The following is a 20,492-nucleotide window of genomic DNA, read 5'->3' as shown; positions in this document are numbered from 1 at the left end:
AAAACGTGATGCAAAATATTTTTCCAACATTTCTCCCCCACCCCGTGATGTCTTCCTTTAGTGGCATTGTATAAAAATGTACTAGAACGTCAATTATCATAAGAAGGATTTCAGATCAAAGGTGATGTCAATGGTCACTGTGAGTAACTGAATTCAGAAAGAATAGACACTGCTAAGGGTATGTATGTCCCCGTTCTTCTTCACACAACTTTTTTAGCGGTTGTATTTGGTAATCGTGAACTTTTTTATGAATGAATATTCAGCCTTCTGTAAATTGGTATGATCCTCACAAAAGGCCAGAACAACTGCCAAATGGCCATGTTGCACTTTCTGCCAGATGGCCATGTTGCACTTACTTCCAGATGGCCATGTTGCACTTTCTGCCAGATGCACTTACAGACAGATGGCCATGTTGCACGTACTACCAGATGGCAATGTTGCACTTACTGCCAGATGGCCATGTTGCACTTACTGCCAAATGGCCATGTTGCACTTACTGCCAGATGGCCATGTTGCACTTACTACCAGATGGCCATGTGGCACTTACTGCCAGAAGGCCATGTTGCACTTACTGCCAGATGGCCATGTTGCACTTTCCGCCAGATGGCCATGTTGCACTTTCCGCCAGATGCACTTACAGACAGATGGCCATGTTGCACGTACTACCAGATGGCAATGTTGCACTTACTGCCAGATGGCCATGTTGCACTTACTGCCAAATGGCCATGTTGCACTTACTGCCAGATGGCCATGTTGCACTTACTACCAGATGGCCATGTTGCACTTACTGCCAGATGGCCATGTTGCACTTACTGCCAGATGGCCATGTTGCACTTACTGCCAGATGGCCATGTTGCACTTACTGCCAGATGGCCATGTTGCACTTATTGCCAGATGGCCATGTTGCACTTACTGCCAGATGGCCATGTTGCACTTACTGCCAGATGGCCATGTTGCACTTACTGCCAGATGGCCATGTTGCACTTACTGCCAGATGGCCATGTTGCACTTTCTGCCAGATGGCCATGTTGCACTTTCCGCCAGATGCACTTACAGACAGATGGCCATGTTGCACGTACTACCAGATGGCAATGTTGCACTTACTGCCAGATGGCCATGTTGCACTTACTGCCAAATGGCCATGTTGCACTTACTGCCAGATGGCCATGTTGCACTTACTACCAGATGGCCATGTTGCACTTACTGCCAGATGGCCATGTTGCACTTACTGCCAGATGGCCATGTTGCACTTACTGCCAGATGGCCATGTTGCACTTACTGCCAGATGGCCATGTTGCACTTACTGCCAGATGGCCATGTGGCACTTACTGCCAGAAGGCCATGTTGCACTTACTGCCAGATGGCCATGTTGCACTTACTGCCAGATGGCCATGTTGCACTTACTGCCAGATGGCCATGTTGCACTTACTGCCAGATGGCCATGTTGCACTTACTACCAGATGGCCATGTTGCACTTACTACCAGATGGCCATGTTGCACTTACTGCCAGATGGCCATGTGGCACTTACTGCCAGATGGCCATGTTGCACTTACTACCAGATGGCCATGTTGCACTTACTACCAGATGGCCATGTTGCACTTACTGCCAGATGGCCATGTTGCACTTACTGCCAGATGGCCATGTTGCACTTACTACCAGATGGCCATGTTGCACTTACTGCCAGATGGCCATGTTGCACTTACTGCCAAATGGCCATGTTGCACTTACTGCCAGATGGCCATGTTGCACTTACTGCCAAATGGCCATGTTGCACTTACTGCCAGATGGCCATGTTGCACTTACTGCCAGATGGCCACTCCTGGTTGTGCAAATATCTAATAGGCCACCTTACAAAGGCTGCTGCACTAGATGCCTAAGACTACTGTTTTATCTCGTGGTATAGGCCTGGTTTGGTACTGTCTCACTGATGCCTAGATGAAGTAAATATGTCTAAGTATGTTCAATCCCTAAGCAGAGGGCACTAAAACGCACACACCCTTTACTATAGTCTAGTTTTCATTTCTTACAACTAGTGTTATGTTTGTTTCCTTATTGCAAGTTTTGTTTTGGAAGTTTGTGTTAAGTACAGACTTTATGTATGCTGCTAGTTATCTTTTTGCCATTGCTTTGTTGCACCTCATATCCAAATGAGCACTGTCCTTCAAGTGAGCTTTTTATGTAACAGCTTTTATTCATATTCACTTTTATTTTGTTTTCATTCATCTTTTAGAAGAAGCTTGACTTTATTCACGCATTTCGTTTGCAAATTATTGACTAAAACAAGGTTTTTTGTTTTCAGCTTTATAGATTTAGCAAATATTTCTTATTCAATTTAAAAAAAAGTATAATCTTGTGTAAGAAATCATAATCTATGTAAATAAGAGCATATGAAATAGAGCTGACTTGTCTGGTATGAAGTTTTAGTTTATATAACCTTGACATTTTCTTGTGTTTTATTTAGTAAGATTTATGAGTATATTTTGTTTTCAGTGATCAGGCTTTATTACCTATGAATCATTATCTTGGTTAATGTTTTGTGCTGAATTGTTGGGTTATACGTTGAATGTCAGTTCTCTGGTTTCAAGTGGAGGGGATCCCCCTCTAACTGGGTTAGAATTGGTCTCGAGCAAACTATACTTGTTGTAAGAGGCGATTTAATGGATCAGGTGGTCAGCCTTGGTGTCTTGATTCATGGTGTGTCATTGTACCCCATTGGCATGGATCATTGCTCACAATACCGATCACTGGATTGTCTGGTCCAGACTCAATTATTTACAGGTGGTCATTTACAGTATAGGGTTAAACAACAAAAGCACACACTTATGTGGAGGTAGACTGTTCTCAAACACCAGGATTATAATTTCAGTAATTCATATATTTTACAAATTACACACTATTTCTAGGGTAGAAATTTTATGTTACTAAAAGTAAGGAAACAAAAGATGACACAGCGTTAATTCCTAATAATCATTTATCCATCAGACTGCACTGTTGTGGCTAAAGGGTTTGATTAATGTCTAAATGTAAAAATCAATCTGCAGTTTATGATTTGTCACATACTAAATATTCCTTTGTACATGGTGTAGTGTAGATTGGAATGTGGTGGACAATATTTAGTAATAGATTATGATACTAACGTTTTGTCAGGTGTTGAGTCTGTGTTACAGTGGGTCCATTCTGCTTCTGCCCCAATGCCAACAACAACACCTACTGGTGTCTCCGCACTGTCAACATGACACACAACTTCCTGTACTGTGAGTTCATCACTCGTTTCTTCAGTTTCTATGATTTCAACAAGGATCCATATCAGGTAAGCTAATGTTTTTTTCTTCTTCTTTGTTATGATGCAAGGTGATATCTTGAAGGGGGTCACATAAAACGTACACAATCTCATCTGGCAGCAGTCTGCCTTAGGCAGTATCTGGCAATATATCACACACTAGTCCACGATTAGGTGTTACATGGCAATATATCACACACTAGTCAACTATTAGGCTGTATATGGCAATATATCACACACTGGTCCACTGTTAGGTGTTATATTGCAATATTCATCCACTAGACCACTATTAGGCAGTATCTGGCAATATATCACACACTAGTCCACTATTAGGTGTTATATGGCAATATTCACACACCATTCCATTATTAGGGGTTATATGGCAATATATCACACACTAGTCTACTATTAGGCAGTACCGTATATCGCTGTGTATAAGGCGACCTCACGTATAAGACGACCCCCCTGTACACACCTTCAAAATCAACCCAAATCCTATACTCCGTGTATAAGGCGACCTGGAATGAAGCACATCACAAGTGCGCACACAAACCTTATATATGCAATAAAAATATGTTTATCTTGCGTTGTTTTTTCTACGATGATTGGTCGCGTGTGTAACTCCAGCACATGTTGCCATTTTGTGTTTACACGGTACGACACCAAATTGGTGCCCGTAAAATAAAATTCATTAATGAAGTAATAACATATAAGAGACAATGGTGAGTAATTTAATCGCCAATTAACTATGTTGTAACTAACTAGGCTTCTATTTGCTTCACATTCAGCATGTTTATTCCACAATCACTTATTCACACTGTCTCCAACAGTACAACTGTAAAAACAGCGGGAATTGATTTCAGCTTCACCGGTTATCAAATGTTAGGTCATATGTGCAATATGCAAATGCTTACCAGTACTTCCGGCTCTCTACTCACGGATGTTGATTGTTTTACCGTGTCAGCTGATTTGACAATCTGCATCGAGGCGAGGGTCATTTCAACTTTATTTGCAGAAATTATTAAACTTTATTCAAGGAAAAGAGATACAAATCATGTTTATGTATGGAAATAGTTATTGGAACAGTTATTTAGGACGAAATGCGAAGTTTTATTGTCAAATGCTGGGCTGGCTATCGGACGCCGGTTGACATCGCCAGTGGAAAAAATGTGAGATCTTCGACTCCGTGTATAAGACGACCCCCCTTCTTAACCCCCTCATTTTAGGTACGAAAAACTCGCCTTATACACAGCGATATACGGTATATGGCAATATATCACCCACTAGTCCACTATTAGGTGTTATATGGCAATATATCACACACTAGTCCACTATTAGGCAGTATGTGGCAACATATCACATTCTAGTCCACTCATTCCATCATTCCCAGAGGTGTGGAATATCAATGCCCCGAGAACAAAACAAAAAAGAGCTTCATTTACCCCTGGACAAGCTTATCAGAAGAAGGGTAGCCCAGTAGTGATATGTGTTCGCTCACTGATGACATGTGGGTACAATGTAGGGCTGGGACGAGTCCAAATTTACTACCCAGGGACCCAACCCCCTATTACCCGACCCTACCCTGGTACCCGCTGTAGGTCTCAAGAGATAGGTACAATATGTCTAATTGGGAATAGTTTGACCTGTACAAAAAGTTTTTAGATGCATATATAAAACGATCTGGTCATGCATACACTGAAAACTGGAAGTTGTATCTTTATTCAAACATATAAAAGTCAGAAGGAATGGGTGCATAGTCAGAAAGAAATGCAAACATTAGTAACTTGTAGTGTAACCATATAGTTCTAGATCATTTTTGTCATTAAACTATATATCACATGACTACGGGTCCAGGTAGTCCTGTGGGTACCCAGGTCCTTCTTAGTTCCCACCCAACCGGAGTACCCGAGTTACCCATCCCACCCCTAGTAAAATGTGTGAAGCCTATTTCCAGTCTCCCCAGCCCTGATATTGCTTGAATATTGCTAACAGCGATGTAAAACATACTCACTGATATTGTTGAAATAATATTTTGATCAGACTGTACTTACCTAGTCTTTGACTGTTTCAGCTTGAGAACTCTGTGGCCAAACTAAACTTTGGGGTGCTGCAGCAACTCCATGAAGACCTGAAGCACTTGAAAGCATGTTCTGGTCGGAATTGTGACACTCGCAGCCGCAAAGGTAAAACACAGTCTCAGGTGGCAAGTTGTCGGTGACGCCTGATATAACTTGTATATACAACACACCCCAATACAAGGAAAGTAGGCACCCTGATATAACTTGTATATACAACACACCCCAATACAAGGAAAGTAGGCACCCTGATATAACTTGTATATACAACATATCCCAATACAAGGAAAGTAGGCACCCTGATATAACTTGTATATACAACACACCCCAATACAAGGAAAGTAGGCACCCTGATATAACTTGTATATACAACATATCCCAATACAAGGAAAGTAGGCACCCTGATATAACTTGTATATACAACACACCCCAATACAAGGAAAGTAGGCACCCTGATATAACTTGTATATACAACATATCCCTAGGCAAGGAAAGTAGACACCCTGGTATGACTTGTATATACAACACATCCTTATACAAGGAAAGTAGGCACCCTGAATATAACTTGTATATACAACATATCCTTATACAAGGAAAGTAGGCACCCTGATATAACTTGTATATACAACATATCCCTATACAAGGAAAGTAGGCACCCTGATATAACTTGTATATACAACACATCCCAATACAATGAAAGTAGGCACCCTGATATAACTTGTATATACAACACATCCCAATACAATGAAAGTAGGCACCCTGATATAACTTGTATATACAACACATCCCTATGCAAGGAAAGTAGGCACCCTGATATAACTTGTATATCCCGTAACACATCCCAATACAAGGAAACTAGGCACCCTGATATAACTTGAATATACACTACACCCCAATACAAGGAAAGTAGGCACCCTGATATAACTTGAATATACAAAACACCCCAATACAAGGAAAGTAGGCACCCTGAAATAACTTGTATATACAACACACCCCAATACAAGGAAAGTAGGCACCCTGATATAACTTGTATATACAACATATCCCTAGGCAAGGAAAGTAGACACCCTGGTATGACTTGTATATACAACACATCCTTATACAAGGAAAGTAGGCACCCTGAATATAACTTGTATATACAACATATCCTTATACAAGGAAAGTAGGCACCCTGATATAACTTGTATATACAACATATCCCTATACAAGGAAAGTAGGCACCCTGATATAACTTGTATATACAACACATCCCAATACAATGAAAGTAGGCACCCTGATATAACTTGTATATACAACACATCCCAATACAATGAAAGTAGGCACCCTGATATAACTTGTATATACAACACATCCCTATGCAAGGAAAGTAGGCACCCTGATATAACTTGTATATCCCGTAACACATCCCAATACAAGGAAACTAGGCACCCTGATATAACTTGAATATACACTACACCCCAATACAAGGAAAGTAGGCACCCTGATATAACTTGAATATACAAAACACCCCAATACAAGGAAAGTAGGCACCCTGAAATAACCTGATTATGAAACACAATTGCCAGTTTTAGATGTATGTGATTCTGTATGAATAGTTTGCTTCCTTGAGTTGCCTTTTGTTGAGCAACATGGTTGTTTTGGTTGCATGATCCAAATGGACAGTTACAGATATTTATCTCACACAGATGTCAGTGTTTGTCTGTGAACTATTCTGAAATGATCAGTTAATTTGCAAATAAATTTCTACCCAACTATTAAATTATTGAATGTGTGTGATTGTTTATATTCCATTTTTATCGGAAGAACATTCCATTTGAAACAATATAGTTTTAGCTCACCTGGGCCCATGGTTCAGTTGAGCATATGTAGTCCTTTGTCTTTCACCCAAGTGTTCATTTGTCTGTTGTAAACTTTTACTTTTTCTCCTCTGAAACCACAAGGCCTATTACGCAGAAATCACATCTGATTTTAAACATGGAATTGATCCCTGAAGATCCGGGGTAGAATAGGTCTTCAGCAACCCACGCTTGCCGTAAAAGGTGACTATGCTCGTCGTAAGAGGCGACCAACATGATTGGGTGATCTGGCTCACTGACTTGGTTGATCCATTCATCGTATCCCAATTGTGTAGATCGATGTCAATCACTGGATTGTCTGGTCCAAACTCGATTATTCACAGACCACCATCATATAGCTGGAATATTACTGATTTGGGCGTTATACAACAAACAAATTAACATGGAATTTTATTATTATGGAATTTTTGAAGTAGGTATATTGTTTGTGGGATGACATATTGTACATTGTCAGCACAGTTTGACTCTTTTCACCCTTTGTATGACCTTCATTACCTAGACCGCCTCTGTGGTCTATTGGTAGAGCGTCCGCTCGGAGAGCGGAAGGTCCGGGATTCGATCCCCAGCCGCGTCATACCAAAAGACGTTAAAAGATGGTACTTGTTGTTACCCTGTCTGGCGCTCGGCATTAAGGGGCTAAAACATGGACTGGTCGGCTCGGAGTCAGTATACTGTGTCTGAGTGGGGTATTCATGTTAAACTGTGGCATGGTATCTCAGTGTGCTAGCACTATAAATCGGCATCAGTCCGGACTAGTACAAGCAGCCACACACACACATACACGTGCATGCACGTCGCTATATAAGTGCAATAATCTTTGACACGACGTTAAACCCCATTTCACCTCACCTCACCTTCATTACCTAATGATGCAAATACTCCAGAAAAACTCAGGTGAGCTACAGTATAGTACCATGTCACTTTGAAAACAATATACTGAGGTATTATTTTCTGCTAAACAATTCACATGGTATTCAAGGAAAAACTGTTTGTGCACAGTTGTGTCCACTATGTGGTGCTTGTGACTGATCCTCCCGATCCTCAGATTGATCCTCAGATTGATCCATGTTGCTATGTGTATTACAGGTTTAAATCAACGGAAACGCCTTAACCGGATATATCGTGGCAACACCAATACACTGACTACTGATTACAGTGTGCAAACCTTGTAATTGTCATACATCATTTTCATTGGTTGCTTTCCTCTGACATTGACACCCAGTTCTGGCTGCTTTGTGTTGTGTGTGACTCTAGTTGTAGCCAGCACTGTGTGTAGCTAGTACCATACGCTTCAAGGAGCTGATATCTTACTATGCCTATTATGCAAGGATATGAACTGAAATATTGCATATTTTACGAAGATAACAGCTGATATGATACACATTGAACCCACATTATGCTTACTTTGCAAGGATATGAGGTGAAACATGCTTTATTTTGCAACGATACTTGTTTGAGATAACAGCTTGCTTATGTTTTAAGGAAGTGAGCTAACAACTTGCTAATGTTGCAAGGATATGAACTGGCAATTTGTTCATATTTTAAGGATGTGATCTAACATCTGCTTATGTTGCAAGGGTGTAAGCTGTCATCTTGCTAATGTTGCAAGGGTGTAAGCTGTCATCTTGCTAATGTTGCAAGGATGTAAGCTGTCATCTTGCTTATGTTGCAAGGATGTAAGCTGTCATCTTGCTTATGTTGCAAGGATGTAAGCTGCCATCTTGCTTATGTTGCAAGGATGTAAGCTAGCTGTCATCTTGCTTATGTTGCAAGGATTTGCACTGACATCTGGCTTTTGTTGCCAGGATATGAGATGACATCTTTCTTACATTGAAAAGAAATAAGCTATTATCTTGCTTGTGTTGCAAGGATATGTGAGTTGTCATACTGCTTGTGTTGCAAGGATATGTGAGTTGTCATATTGCTTGTGTTGGAAGGAGATGAGCTTAACTGTTGCTTAATCTGGATATGCACGGACATCATGCTTTTGGGGATGTCCAGTGTTGCTTTTCATAGACATGTGCTTTGTGATTGTCTGTACCATACCATAGAAACAGTGAGTGTCTAGACCCCTAGAAACTGATAGTGAGGCTGTAGCAGGCCAAGAACTGAAATTGAGATGTGGATAGAAGTTGTATTGGTTGACAGAGCAGTGCTATTGGGGTCTGGCTCAGCTGGGATTAGTGTGGGTGAGTGTGATTGCTTGAATCCCCTTCTCTCTGTCAGGGGACCTGTTAATGAAGCACATTTGCCAAACATCTTGAAATTGTATGAATCGAACACAAGTAAGTGTTAATTCTTTTTATGTTCCCAAACAGAAAGTGTTATCAAGGGCATGTGAATAACAACATAATCAACAATGCAGTAATATTATGTCTCTGATTACAACATGATGCTGACAAATCTAGAAACATAATCTAAGATTCAAACCCTCAATCATTTCCAGCACACCTAAGTGAGTGAGTGAGTCAGGTTTAATGCCACTTTGAACCGTATTCCAGTTATATCATGGCGTGTCGGCTTAATGCGTGAGGAAAGCCTGAAGTGATGCAGGTTTCAGACATTTAACAACTTGGTGAAACCCATGAGCATGGGTATGGTGCTGACATACACGAAACATAATCGGAGCAAACCGGGATTTGAATGCATGATCATAGGTTTCTGGCATGCCCAGTGGACCAGCAAGTCTAAGGAATGCAACTCTGCACAGCCCAGTGTGGTACTAAGACAGCAAGGCTACCATGCCCCCTTTCTTTGGATGAAAATTATGTTCCTTCAAAAGTATTGAGTAGGCATATTCAGAAATTCAGGTGAGCTTCTGCACCCTTATGTTTTTGTGTAGAACATTGTGTTTGTTTGGGGATTCTGATGTTGTGGCTGTTATGTTTGTACAACAAGTTGCCCTATCTGTGCACACACCGGATGTGCCCCTCATCCCTGCTTGTGGCCCCGAGTGTCAGCATGGAGTGGCATTGGGTGAAACTTTTATGTTTTTCTTTCACAAATTCGACTGATTGGAGAATTATAAGCCACAATCAGAAAATACAAATTGGTTAAATATATGTTTTGTTTCTTGACCACAACTACAAAAATCATATACTAATTTGAGTAATAATTAATTTTTTAACAATAATTGCTCAAATATCACTGGCCGCGCAACCCTCTTATAAGGAGAACAAAGGCTTTCATAAGTAAAACGTGTTACTGTAGAAATACAAATACAGTGGAATCTGTCCAATTCTGACTCGGTTGGGAACGGTAAAATAGTCTGGTTTACAGCTAGGTCCAAGATTACACAGCGGTGCAATGAGGAGGCAAACATTCAATTTCAAGTTGCCCATTACGATGTTTGGATGAGATGGAGTGTATGAAACAGAAGAATTTTCCTACTCTTTCTAAACATCTGTCTGTTCAAAGTCATTGGGCCAATCAGAATAAAGCTGTCTCGGTAACTGGGAACGATTGATAATGACAAGCTGTATTTACCAATATTTATTGACACTTTGTTAATCCAAGAAAGCTAGACTAACAGTTGTTGGACTTTCATTTTTGTGGAAGCCTTGGTGGCTGGTGGGTTAGATCGTTAGATGTGCGGGCGATTAGGTGTCTCACTCTGGGAGTGTGAGTTCGAATCCCGGATGGGACTCTACCCCAAAAAGTATGAGAATCTGTACTTTACTAGAAAAGTGTTATCCCAAATATAACATTTGTTACATTTGACCACTTTATTAAAAGCATTGTGTGTTCATTATTAATCTGAGTTTCTCATTAACTATGAGTAAATTCTAATTAACTAAGCAGACGACAAAGTGTTAAGATCTTTTGGATTACATGCAGGATTAGCATTGTTGTTTCAGCTGACAATGACTGAGCTTACTTCAAAGTCAGAGAACATCCGGTCCGGTCCGGTCTGGCCCAGTCCGATTTAGACAGCTTCTTTTCAATAGTAAATTGGTTGTTGGCACCGTAATTTTAGTGTGAAGCGTCCAAATTAGAGAGTTGTAGGTCAGTTTGAGTAATGATAAGTTATTAGGTAATGGAGGGGACCGGAGAAAAAGTCCGGTTTTCATTGAAATCTATATTTGACAGAGTCTGATTTGGATAGATTTCACTGTATCCAGTATTTAAACAGTATTAACATTTACTTATCCTACCAAACCAATCGACCTGAACAACAACTGTCAAATAAGATGACAAATATTTAGCTACACAAAACTGGCGAGCAAAACTTGTGTAAACCAGAAAATCCAAAAAAGTGTGGCGCTACGCTTGTATATCATGCTGAATTGTACATGTGGCTTTCCTGGCAGCAGTGTCTTAGTTACCCCCTTCCCTGGCCCCACGGGCAATGCTATTGTGTGTTCCCTGGCTGTGAGAGCAATCCTATTGTGTTTTCTTGGTTTACAAATGGATGCATGTTACACAAATACTAGCTACTGTAGAAATGGTGTTGTAGTGTGTCCTGAGGAATAATGAAATAATAATATCTTAATGGAACTTTGTCAACTAATAGACTCAGCTTTGTGTCTTCTAACTGGAAACTGTTAATCTAATTTATTCAAACCTGGGTGTCAACCTCAAGTGCAGTTTTCCTTGAACAATACCATGACACACAGATTGTCATAATTTAACATGACATTATAAATAATCTTTAGATGATTTCAAGGTATTTTTCAAATGAAAATGTTCATGTTGAGATTTTAACGTTTTGCTTGTGTTGGTTTTTCGTGGGAACTGAGTATGTAATTTGAGCATGTAATTGAAAGATGTCTTTGCGTTTTAGGCGGTAATGATGGCAAGGCTCACGACTTATTGGGCTCTGGTGATGGAGACACAACGAGTCAGAAGCCGGACCAGTCAACCAGACAGAAGCTGAGAAGCAGCATCCGGAGTAACGTGACGCAGGTGTCAACTAAACGCAGAGATGCTTACATGGACACCTAGCTGCCCTGGCTGTCTTATGCACAAGATCAAATTAACTCCAGTCTGTATTTCAGTCAACAAATACAGAGGTGCTTATAGCAAGTAAACAGTAATGGTAAATGATGTTGTATGATGACTTGATGTATCGCAGGAGTTGTCAGCCGAGTATGTAAAGTTGTGTCATAGTGGCAACTTGATACATTGTGAATGAACACAAGACGAACCCTTGAATACATCATCATGCCTGGTGATCGACATGGTCCCTCCCAGGCCCACAAAGCTTAGCCATTTCTGCAAGGTCAACATTCTTGCAGTTTCAAATATTCTCTACTGTAATTTAACATTAAAGGATTAAACATATGTGAATTTGATTTTTGCCATTGATGTGATATGAGATGTTTTCATTTATTTGTAATGAAAACTGTATATATATTGACAAGAGATATCATTTTATCTGAATGTACTATAAACCTTCTGAGGTTTCAAACTATTAAAGCATGGATTTATTCTCTTCTGTTTCAATGTTCTGTACACTTATAAACAAGGTGGAAAAAGAATATTCTAAAGTTAAGAATGGGGCGGTCGGGTAGCCTAGTGGTTAAAGCGTTCACTCGTCACGCCGAAGACCCGGGTTCGATTCCCAACATGGGTACAATGTGTGAAGCCCATTTCTGGTGTCCCCCGCCGTGATATTGCTGGAATATTGCTAAAAGTGGCGTAAAACCATACTCACTCACTCTAAAGTTAAAATGGTTAATCTCCTGTATTGCATGTGTATATTCTTCATGTACAATTCAGACCAACATTGGGAATCTGTGTCTGAATCAATGATGATATTGAGGATTCACGAAACAACATATGACAAGGTTCTGCCTCCTTGATATGTATGTCTTGTGTTATTTCTTTATTAGGTTATAATACAATAATAAGATATAATCCTGGTTCTCAGGCACTTGACATCAGTGAACACAACACTGGAAACATTATTTTACTTTTTGACATTCAAAAACACTTATCCCACCCTATAAAAAATATGCCTCCTGACTGCCCTCTTAAGTTTTAGCCATTGTTGAGCCTCTTATTACTCATATAACTGTTGTCAGCGATGGGTATTATATGTCCATGAATAGGTAGCAGTGTATATGAAGCATGTGTAATGTCAATGATAAATTATGTTGTATATTTTCACCTACTGCCATCAAGTGTTTTTGCTGCTTTGGGTAGGCACTTTTGAAGTCATGTATATGCACAAGTTGTAGATATATTGTCAACCGTTGTATCACTGTTTATATAGTCATGCTTTTTACATGCGACAAGTGGATGAAATCAAGGAAATGAACCTCAGTGACAACAAGCCTTTGATGTTGGTGGTGTAGAGGACCTTGTGTGTGTTCTCACAAGCTGTTGGTGGGGTTTGTACAGAGGACCTGGTGTGTGTTCCCGTAAGCTGTTGGTGTGGGAGATACAGAGAGCCTTGTGTGTGTGTCCTACAAGCCATTGATGTGTGTGGTGTGGGTGATACAGAGAGCCTTGTGTGTGTCCTACAAGCCATTGATGTGTGTGGGTGATACAGAGAGCCTTGTGTGTGTCCCACAAGCCATTGATGTGTGTGGTGTGGGTGATACAGAGAGCCTTGTGTGTGTCCCACAAGCCGTTGATGTGTGTGGTGTGGGTGATACAGAGAGCCTTGTGTGTGTCCCACAAGCCATTGATGTGTGTGGTGTGGGTGATACAGAGAGCCTTGTGTGTGTCCCACAAGCCATTGATGTGTGTGGTGTGGGTGATACAGAGAGCCTTGTGTGTGTGTCCTACAAGCCATTGATGTGTGTGGTGTGGGTGATACAGAGAGCCTTGTGTGTGTCCCACAAGCCATTGATGTGTGTGGTGTGGGTGATACAGAGAGCCTTGTGTGTGTCCCACAAGCCATTGATGTGTGTGGTGTGGGTGATACAGAGAGCCTTGTGTGTGTCCCACAAGCCATTGATGTGTGTGGTGTGGGTGATACAGAGAGCCTTGTGTGTGTCCCACAAGCCGTTGATGTGTGTGGGTGATACAGAGAGCCTTGTGTGTGTCCTACAAGCCACAGATATGTGTGGTGTGGGTGATACAGAGAGCCTTGTGTGTGTCCCACAAGCCATTGATGTGTGTGGTGTGGGTGATACAGAGAGCTTTGTGTGTGTCCCACAAGCCATTGATGTGTGTGGTGTGGGTGATACAGAGAGCCTTGTGTACTCCCCACAAGCCATTGATGTGTGTGGTGTGGGTGATACAGAGAGCCTTGTGTGTGTCCCACAAGCCGTTGATGTGTGTGGGTGATACAGAGAGCCTTGTGTGTGTCCCACAAGCCATTGATGTGTGTGGTGTGGGTGATACAGAGAGCCTTGTGTGTGTCCCACAAGCCGTTGATGTGTGTGGGTGATACAGAGAGCCTTGTGTGTGTCCCACAAGCCACAGATATGTGTGGTGTGGGTGATACAGAGAGCCTTGTGTATTCCCCACAAGCCATTGATGTGTGTGGTGTGGGTGATACAGAGAGCCTTGTGTGTGTCCCACAAGCCGTTGATGTGTGTGGGTGATACAGAGAGCCTTGTGTGTGTGTCCTACAAGCCATTGATGTGTGTGGTGTGGGTGATACAGAGAGCCTTGTGTATTCCCCACAAGCCATTGATGTGTGTGGTGTGGGTGATACAGAGAGCCTTGTGTATTCCCCACAAGCCATTGATGTGTGTGGTGTGGAGGATACAGAGAGCCTTGTGTGTGTCCCACAAGCCATTGATGTGTGTGGTGTGGGTGATACAGAGAGCCTTGTGTGTGTCCCACAAGCCATTGATGTGTGTGGTGTGGGTGATACAGAGAGCCTTGTGTGTGTCCCACAAGCCATTGATGTGTGTGGTGTGGGTGATACAGAGAGCCTTGTGTGTGTCCCACAAGCCGTTGATGTGTGTGGGTGATACAGAGAGCCTTGTGTGTGTCCTACAAGCCACAGATATGTGTGGTGTGGGTGATACAGAGAGCCTTGTGTGTGTCCCACAAGCCATTGATGTGTGTGGTGTGGGTGATACAGAGAGCCTTGTGTGTGTCCCACAAGCCATTGATGTGTGTGGTGTGGGTGATACAGAGAGCCTTGTGTACTCCCCACAAGCCATTGATGTGTGTGGTGTGGGTGATACAGAGAGCCTTGTGTGTGTCCAACAAGCCGTTGATGTGTGTGGGTGATACAGAGAGCCTTGTGTGTGTCCCACAAGCCATTGATGTGTGTGGTGTGGGTGATACAGAGAGCCTTGTGTGTGTCCCACAAGCCGTTGATGTGTGTGGGTGATACAGAGAGCCTTGTGTGTGTCCCACAAGCCACAGATATGTGTGGTGTGGGTGATACAGAGAGCCTTGTGTATTCCCCACAAGCCATTGATGTGTGTGGTGTGGGTGATACAGAGAGCCTTGTGTGTGTCCCACAAGCCGTTGATGTGTGTGGGTGATACAGAGAGCCTTGTGTGTGTGTCCTACAAGCCATTGATGTGTGTGGTGTGGGTGATACAGAGAGCCTTGTGTATTCCCCACAAGCCATTGATGTGTGTGGTGTGGGTGATACAGAGAGCCTTGTGTATTCCCCACAAGCCATTGATGTGTGTGGTGTGGAGGATACAGAGAGCCTTGTGTGTGTCCCACAAGCCATTGATGTGTGTGGTGTGGGTGATACAGAGAGCCTTGTGTGTGTCCCACAAGCCATTGATGTGTGTGGTGTGGGTGATACAGAGAGCCTTGTGTATTCCCCACAAGCCATTGATGTGTGTGGTGTGGGTGATACAGAGAGCCTTGTGTGTGTCCCACAAGCCGTTGATGTGTGTGGGTGATACAGAGAGCCTTGTGTGTGTCCCACAAGCCGTTGATGTGTGTGGGTGATACAGAGAGCCTTGTATGTGTCCCACAAGCCATTGATGTGTGTGGGTGATACAGAGAGCCTTGTGTGTGTCCCACAAGCCGTTGATGTGTGTGGGTGATACAGAGAGCCTTGTGTGTGTCCCACAAGCCATTGATGTGTGTGGTGTGGGTGATACAGAGAGCCTTGTGTATTCCCCACAAGCCATTGATGTGTGTGGTGTGGGTGATACAGAGAGCCTTGTGTGTGTCCCACAAGCCATTGATGTGTGTGGTGTGGGTGATACAGAGAGCCTTGTGTGTGTCCCACAAGCCGTTGATGTGTGTGGGTGATACAGAGAGCCTTGTGTGTGTCCCACAAGCCATTGATGTGTGTGGTGTGGAGGATACAGAGAGCCATGTCATGATGTGTGTGTCCCTCAAGCCACTGATGTGTGGTGTGTGTGGGAGATACAGAGGGGCTTGTATATTCCCCACAAGCCACTGATGTGTGTGGTGTGGAGGATACAGAGAGCCATGTCATGATGTGTGTGTCCCTCAAGCCACTGATGTGTGGTGTGTGTGGGAGATACAGAGGGGCTTGTATATTCCCCACAAGCCACTGATGTGTGTGGTGTGGAGGATACAGAGAGCCATGTCATGATGTGTGTGTCCCTCAAGCCACTGATGTTTGGTGTGTGTGGGAGATACAGAGGGCCTTATGCGTGTTCGTCACACAGATGAATGTGCTGCACATCATGTTCTCCAGTGGTGGATTGATGTCTATACTGCTTCTATCTTATTGGAAACTTTGCAAAAAGAACAGACCGTGAATGAGATCAAACTGAAGATGTTGAAGGATCAGAGACAAAAACAAACAGGTGCAGACAGTGAAACTGATGACACAGGACATTTGTTCTGGTGCAGCCAGACTGGATGTAACAGTGTCTACAGACGCCTCCTCTGGACAATGTATTCTACACAATACTGCAGTCATAGTTAGCTACTGTTTGTCACTTTTTTCTGTATTAATCTTGATATTTCTGTAGCATGTTTGAGCCTGGTTCGAAAATGACCACATCTTCAGTTGGAGAAGGTATATCGTTGCTGTCTTTGCGTTGTGCGCTTTGCAGAATGACGTCCATGACATTTCACACAACAATTAAATGCGTAAACCAAGAAATAGGACAGTGATGAACATTTGGTTGATGAGGCTGGTGGAAGATGAAATCCCCCGCACCTGACTGGACATGTACATTAACAGTATCATATCCTCTTTGTATCTCTGTCTTGTGACAGCCTGTGTGTGTATATTGATGTATAGTAGTTTGGGATATTGTTACGTCAAGCTATTGTGTCAGTATGCCTTTGTCACGTCTCATTGTAGATACCTTTGGGATCATTTTCTCTTTCTGCAGAAGTGGGTTAGTTGTTAATACTTGGTATTATATACTGTGTGTTTACTTTGAACAAAGTCATTGTAGAATGCAGAATGTCAGTGACGACAGGAAGGAAACTGTGCTAGCTCCATGGTAGGTGCTGACATCACTACCATGGTACAAGGCTGTGTCCCTTAGGCATGACCAATAAGTTTAGCAATGAACCAGAAGAGGAACAGAACATATTTTGTTGTTGTAACTACTCCATTGTTCTCTTTGTGATTTATGTGCACTTTCTTTATGTACATGTAGTATGTTTCTGTGTGATAGTCCCTTGTGTAAGGAGATGTAGAATTCTACAGTGTTTTTGAAATGTGGTGTATTTGGAAATAAAGATGGGTCCGTGAGATATGCCTTGATAATAAATATGTTGTGCTCTAAATCAAAACGTTAACATTTCCTCAGGTTTTTCAGTTTAACTATTCATCAACTATCCAACTAAGGAAAAGATATATTCAACCAAAGTACATACCGTATTCGACGCAATAAGCATCCCGCTCTAATAAGCGCCCACAGCGACATTTGCTAAGATATTGGCTATTGAACAATCCCAATCAGCACCCCTTCCGAGTGATCAATGTACACAAGACTTATTTATTCGCGTATACTATGCACTCGTGTGTTTTACGCACCCTTAATTATGGGCATTTAATTCTGGAAAAATATATCTGTCGTACATAAACATTTAAGGATTCTGGCATAAACCACGAAATATATCTTTCAACTCTGTTTTTTCCATCAAAATAACATTCTAATAAGAGCCCCCTATTTCTAATTTTGAGAGCGCCCTGGGCGCTTATTAAGTCGAATACGGTAGCTTGATCCAGCTATACACACTTGGTAACACAGCACATGTCTCCGGGTGATTGGGTACCTCTTGGCTCCCTGTGTTGACATTAGATATGGTACCTCTTGGCTCCCTGTGGCGACATTAGATATGGTACCTCTTGGCTCCCTGTGTTGACATGAGATATGGTACCTCTTAGCTCCCTGTGTCGACATTAGATATGGTACCTCTTGGCTCCCTGTGTCGACATTAGATATGGTACCTCTTAGCTCCCTGTGTCGACATGAGATATGGTACCTCTTAGCTCCCTGTGTCGACATTAGATATGGTACCTCTTAGCTCCCTGTGTCGACATTAGATATGGTACCTCTTGGCTCCCTGTGTCGACATTAGATATGGTACCTCTTGTCTCCCTGTGTCGATATTAGATATGGTACCTCTTGTCTCCCTGTGTCGACATGAGATATGGTACCTCTTGGCTCCCTGTGTCGACATTAGATATGGTACCTCTTGTCTCCCTGTGTCGACATTAGATATGGTACCTCTTGTCTCCCTGTGTCGACATGAGATATGGTACTTCTTGGCTCCCTGTGTCAATATTAGATATGGTACCTTGGCCCTCTATGAATTATGGCACTGCCTGAACATTTAGTTTTGAAACAGTTTCTATAGAAAAGTAGTTTATTGAGTGGCTGTGTGTTGAGTACAGGGCAAGTATAGGCACTCAACATGTGGCAGTAGCTATACTGCCTAGCTTGGCATTTCACTCCTTATTTGGGGTGTACACATCTACACTGAATTGAAATGTCTGACTGATCAGCAGCAAATTTACTGTAAATGTAGGAAACTGAAAATGAAAGAGATGGGGTTCTTGTCATAGGCAAAATGGTAAATTGTATAGACTGAGGGTGCCGTAAACTGTAAATGTAGGAAACTGAGAATGAAAGAGATGGGGTTCTTGAGATGGGGTTCTTGTCATAGGCAAAATGGTAAATTGTATAGATTGAGGGGGCCGTAAACTGTAAATGTAGGAAACTGAGAATGAAAGAGATGGGGTTCTTGTCATAGGCAAAATGGTAAATTGTATAGATTGAGGGGGCCGTAAACCGTAAATGTAGGAAACTGAGAATGAAAGAGATGGGGTTCTTGTCATAGGCAAAATGGTAAATTGTATAGATTGAGGGGGCCGTAAAAATACTATAACAGTAAAAACAAGCCACGTTATAGACAGTAGACTTAATGAGGTAGAAATACCTCTTGTAACTGTATGGTAAATTTCCTAATTATAAAACACACTATATTTTATCTATCCAAATGAACATATTTTTATCAAAACAATAGTTGCAGAGTTCAATTTTTTTCCTTTTGCAAATTTTGAAGTTGGTTTATCTGTAACAGAAAAAATGACTTGGTAATATTCAGAGATGTACCAAGAAAGACATTGTTTTGATTGAGCGTAGATGGGGTTGAAGTGACCAGCCATACCTGTGGTACGTTTGTCTGTGACAGGAGCAGATAACTCTCAAGCAATGTGTAACTTGTTCTGTTTTTATTTGTAGACTGAATATTATGTCATTTTAGATTATATATATTTTTCTGTTCTGAGATATTTTTATCAAAAAGCTTTTTCGCCATGTGAAGAGAAAATATCTGAAATAAATCTTTTTGAACTTTTATTATGAGTATGTTTCGTTGTTTCAAGGATCATTAAATATTCTACTCAACCTGGGATATGTCATTCTCTGTAAATATACACATGACATTATAAGAATCAGTTTCGTGTATCATGGAAAGATAAAAAACATCCCTGTCAAAAGCGGAGAAGTATATATCGGTTGTCTTACCTCTCCAGACTCCATTATTTAAGGACGGTCATACAGCTGGAATATTGCCGAGTGGGGTGCAAACCTGTAGGCGCAGGTTCAGATATTGCTGCGGGGGCGGTCGGGTAGCCTAGTGGTTAAAGCGTTCGCTCGTCACGCCGGAGACCTGGGTTCGATTCCCGACATGGGTACAATATCTGAAGCCCATTTCTGGTGTCCCCCGCCGTGATATTGCTGGAATATTGCTAAAAGCGGCGTAAAACCATACTCACTCACTCACTCACTCACTCAAATATTGCTGCAGAGTAACTTTGCCCTATCAGATCTGCTCAAATTGGAGAACTGATTGCCTCTAAGGCGCCGCGATTCGCTGTGCAGAGTTGCGTCCCTTGGGCACGCCAGAAACCTATGATTGTGGGTTCGAATCCCGGTTCGCCCCGATTATGTTTCTAG

The 20,492-nt window shown here is 42.0% G+C and overlaps 1 protein-coding gene across 5 annotated transcripts in view; it reads left to right on the top strand.

Moving 5' to 3' along the window:
* Positions 1-19,892, top strand: part of LOC124139709 (putative extracellular sulfatase Sulf-1 homolog) — a 124,563-nt gene extending 104,671 nt beyond the window's left edge. For 4 of the 5 annotated variants that reach the window (XM_046506989.2, XM_046506990.2, XM_046506993.2 and 1 more), the window contains 3 exons: positions 3,169-3,311; positions 5,353-5,464; positions 11,996-19,892. In XM_046506989.2, the coding sequence (XP_046362945.2) occupies positions 3,169-3,311; positions 5,353-5,464; positions 11,996-12,156 (416 nt within the window). In that variant the 3' untranslated portion in view covers positions 12,157-19,892. Of the gene's footprint in view, positions 1-3,168; positions 3,312-5,352; positions 5,465-8,298; positions 8,381-11,995 lie in introns of all 5 variants that reach the window. The other variant, XM_046506991.2, reaches the window with a different exon arrangement.
* The last annotated feature ends 600 nt before the right edge of the window (positions 19,893-20,492 follow it).

The sequence above is a fragment of the Haliotis rufescens genome, unplaced genomic scaffold (genome assembly GCF_023055435.1).
Source record: "Haliotis rufescens isolate VD_foot unplaced genomic scaffold, xgHalRufe1.0.p SCAF_1, whole genome shotgun sequence".
NCBI lineage: Eukaryota > Metazoa > Mollusca > Gastropoda > Lepetellida > Haliotidae > Haliotis > Haliotis rufescens.
This window is presented reverse-complemented; position numbering and strand designations above follow the sequence as displayed.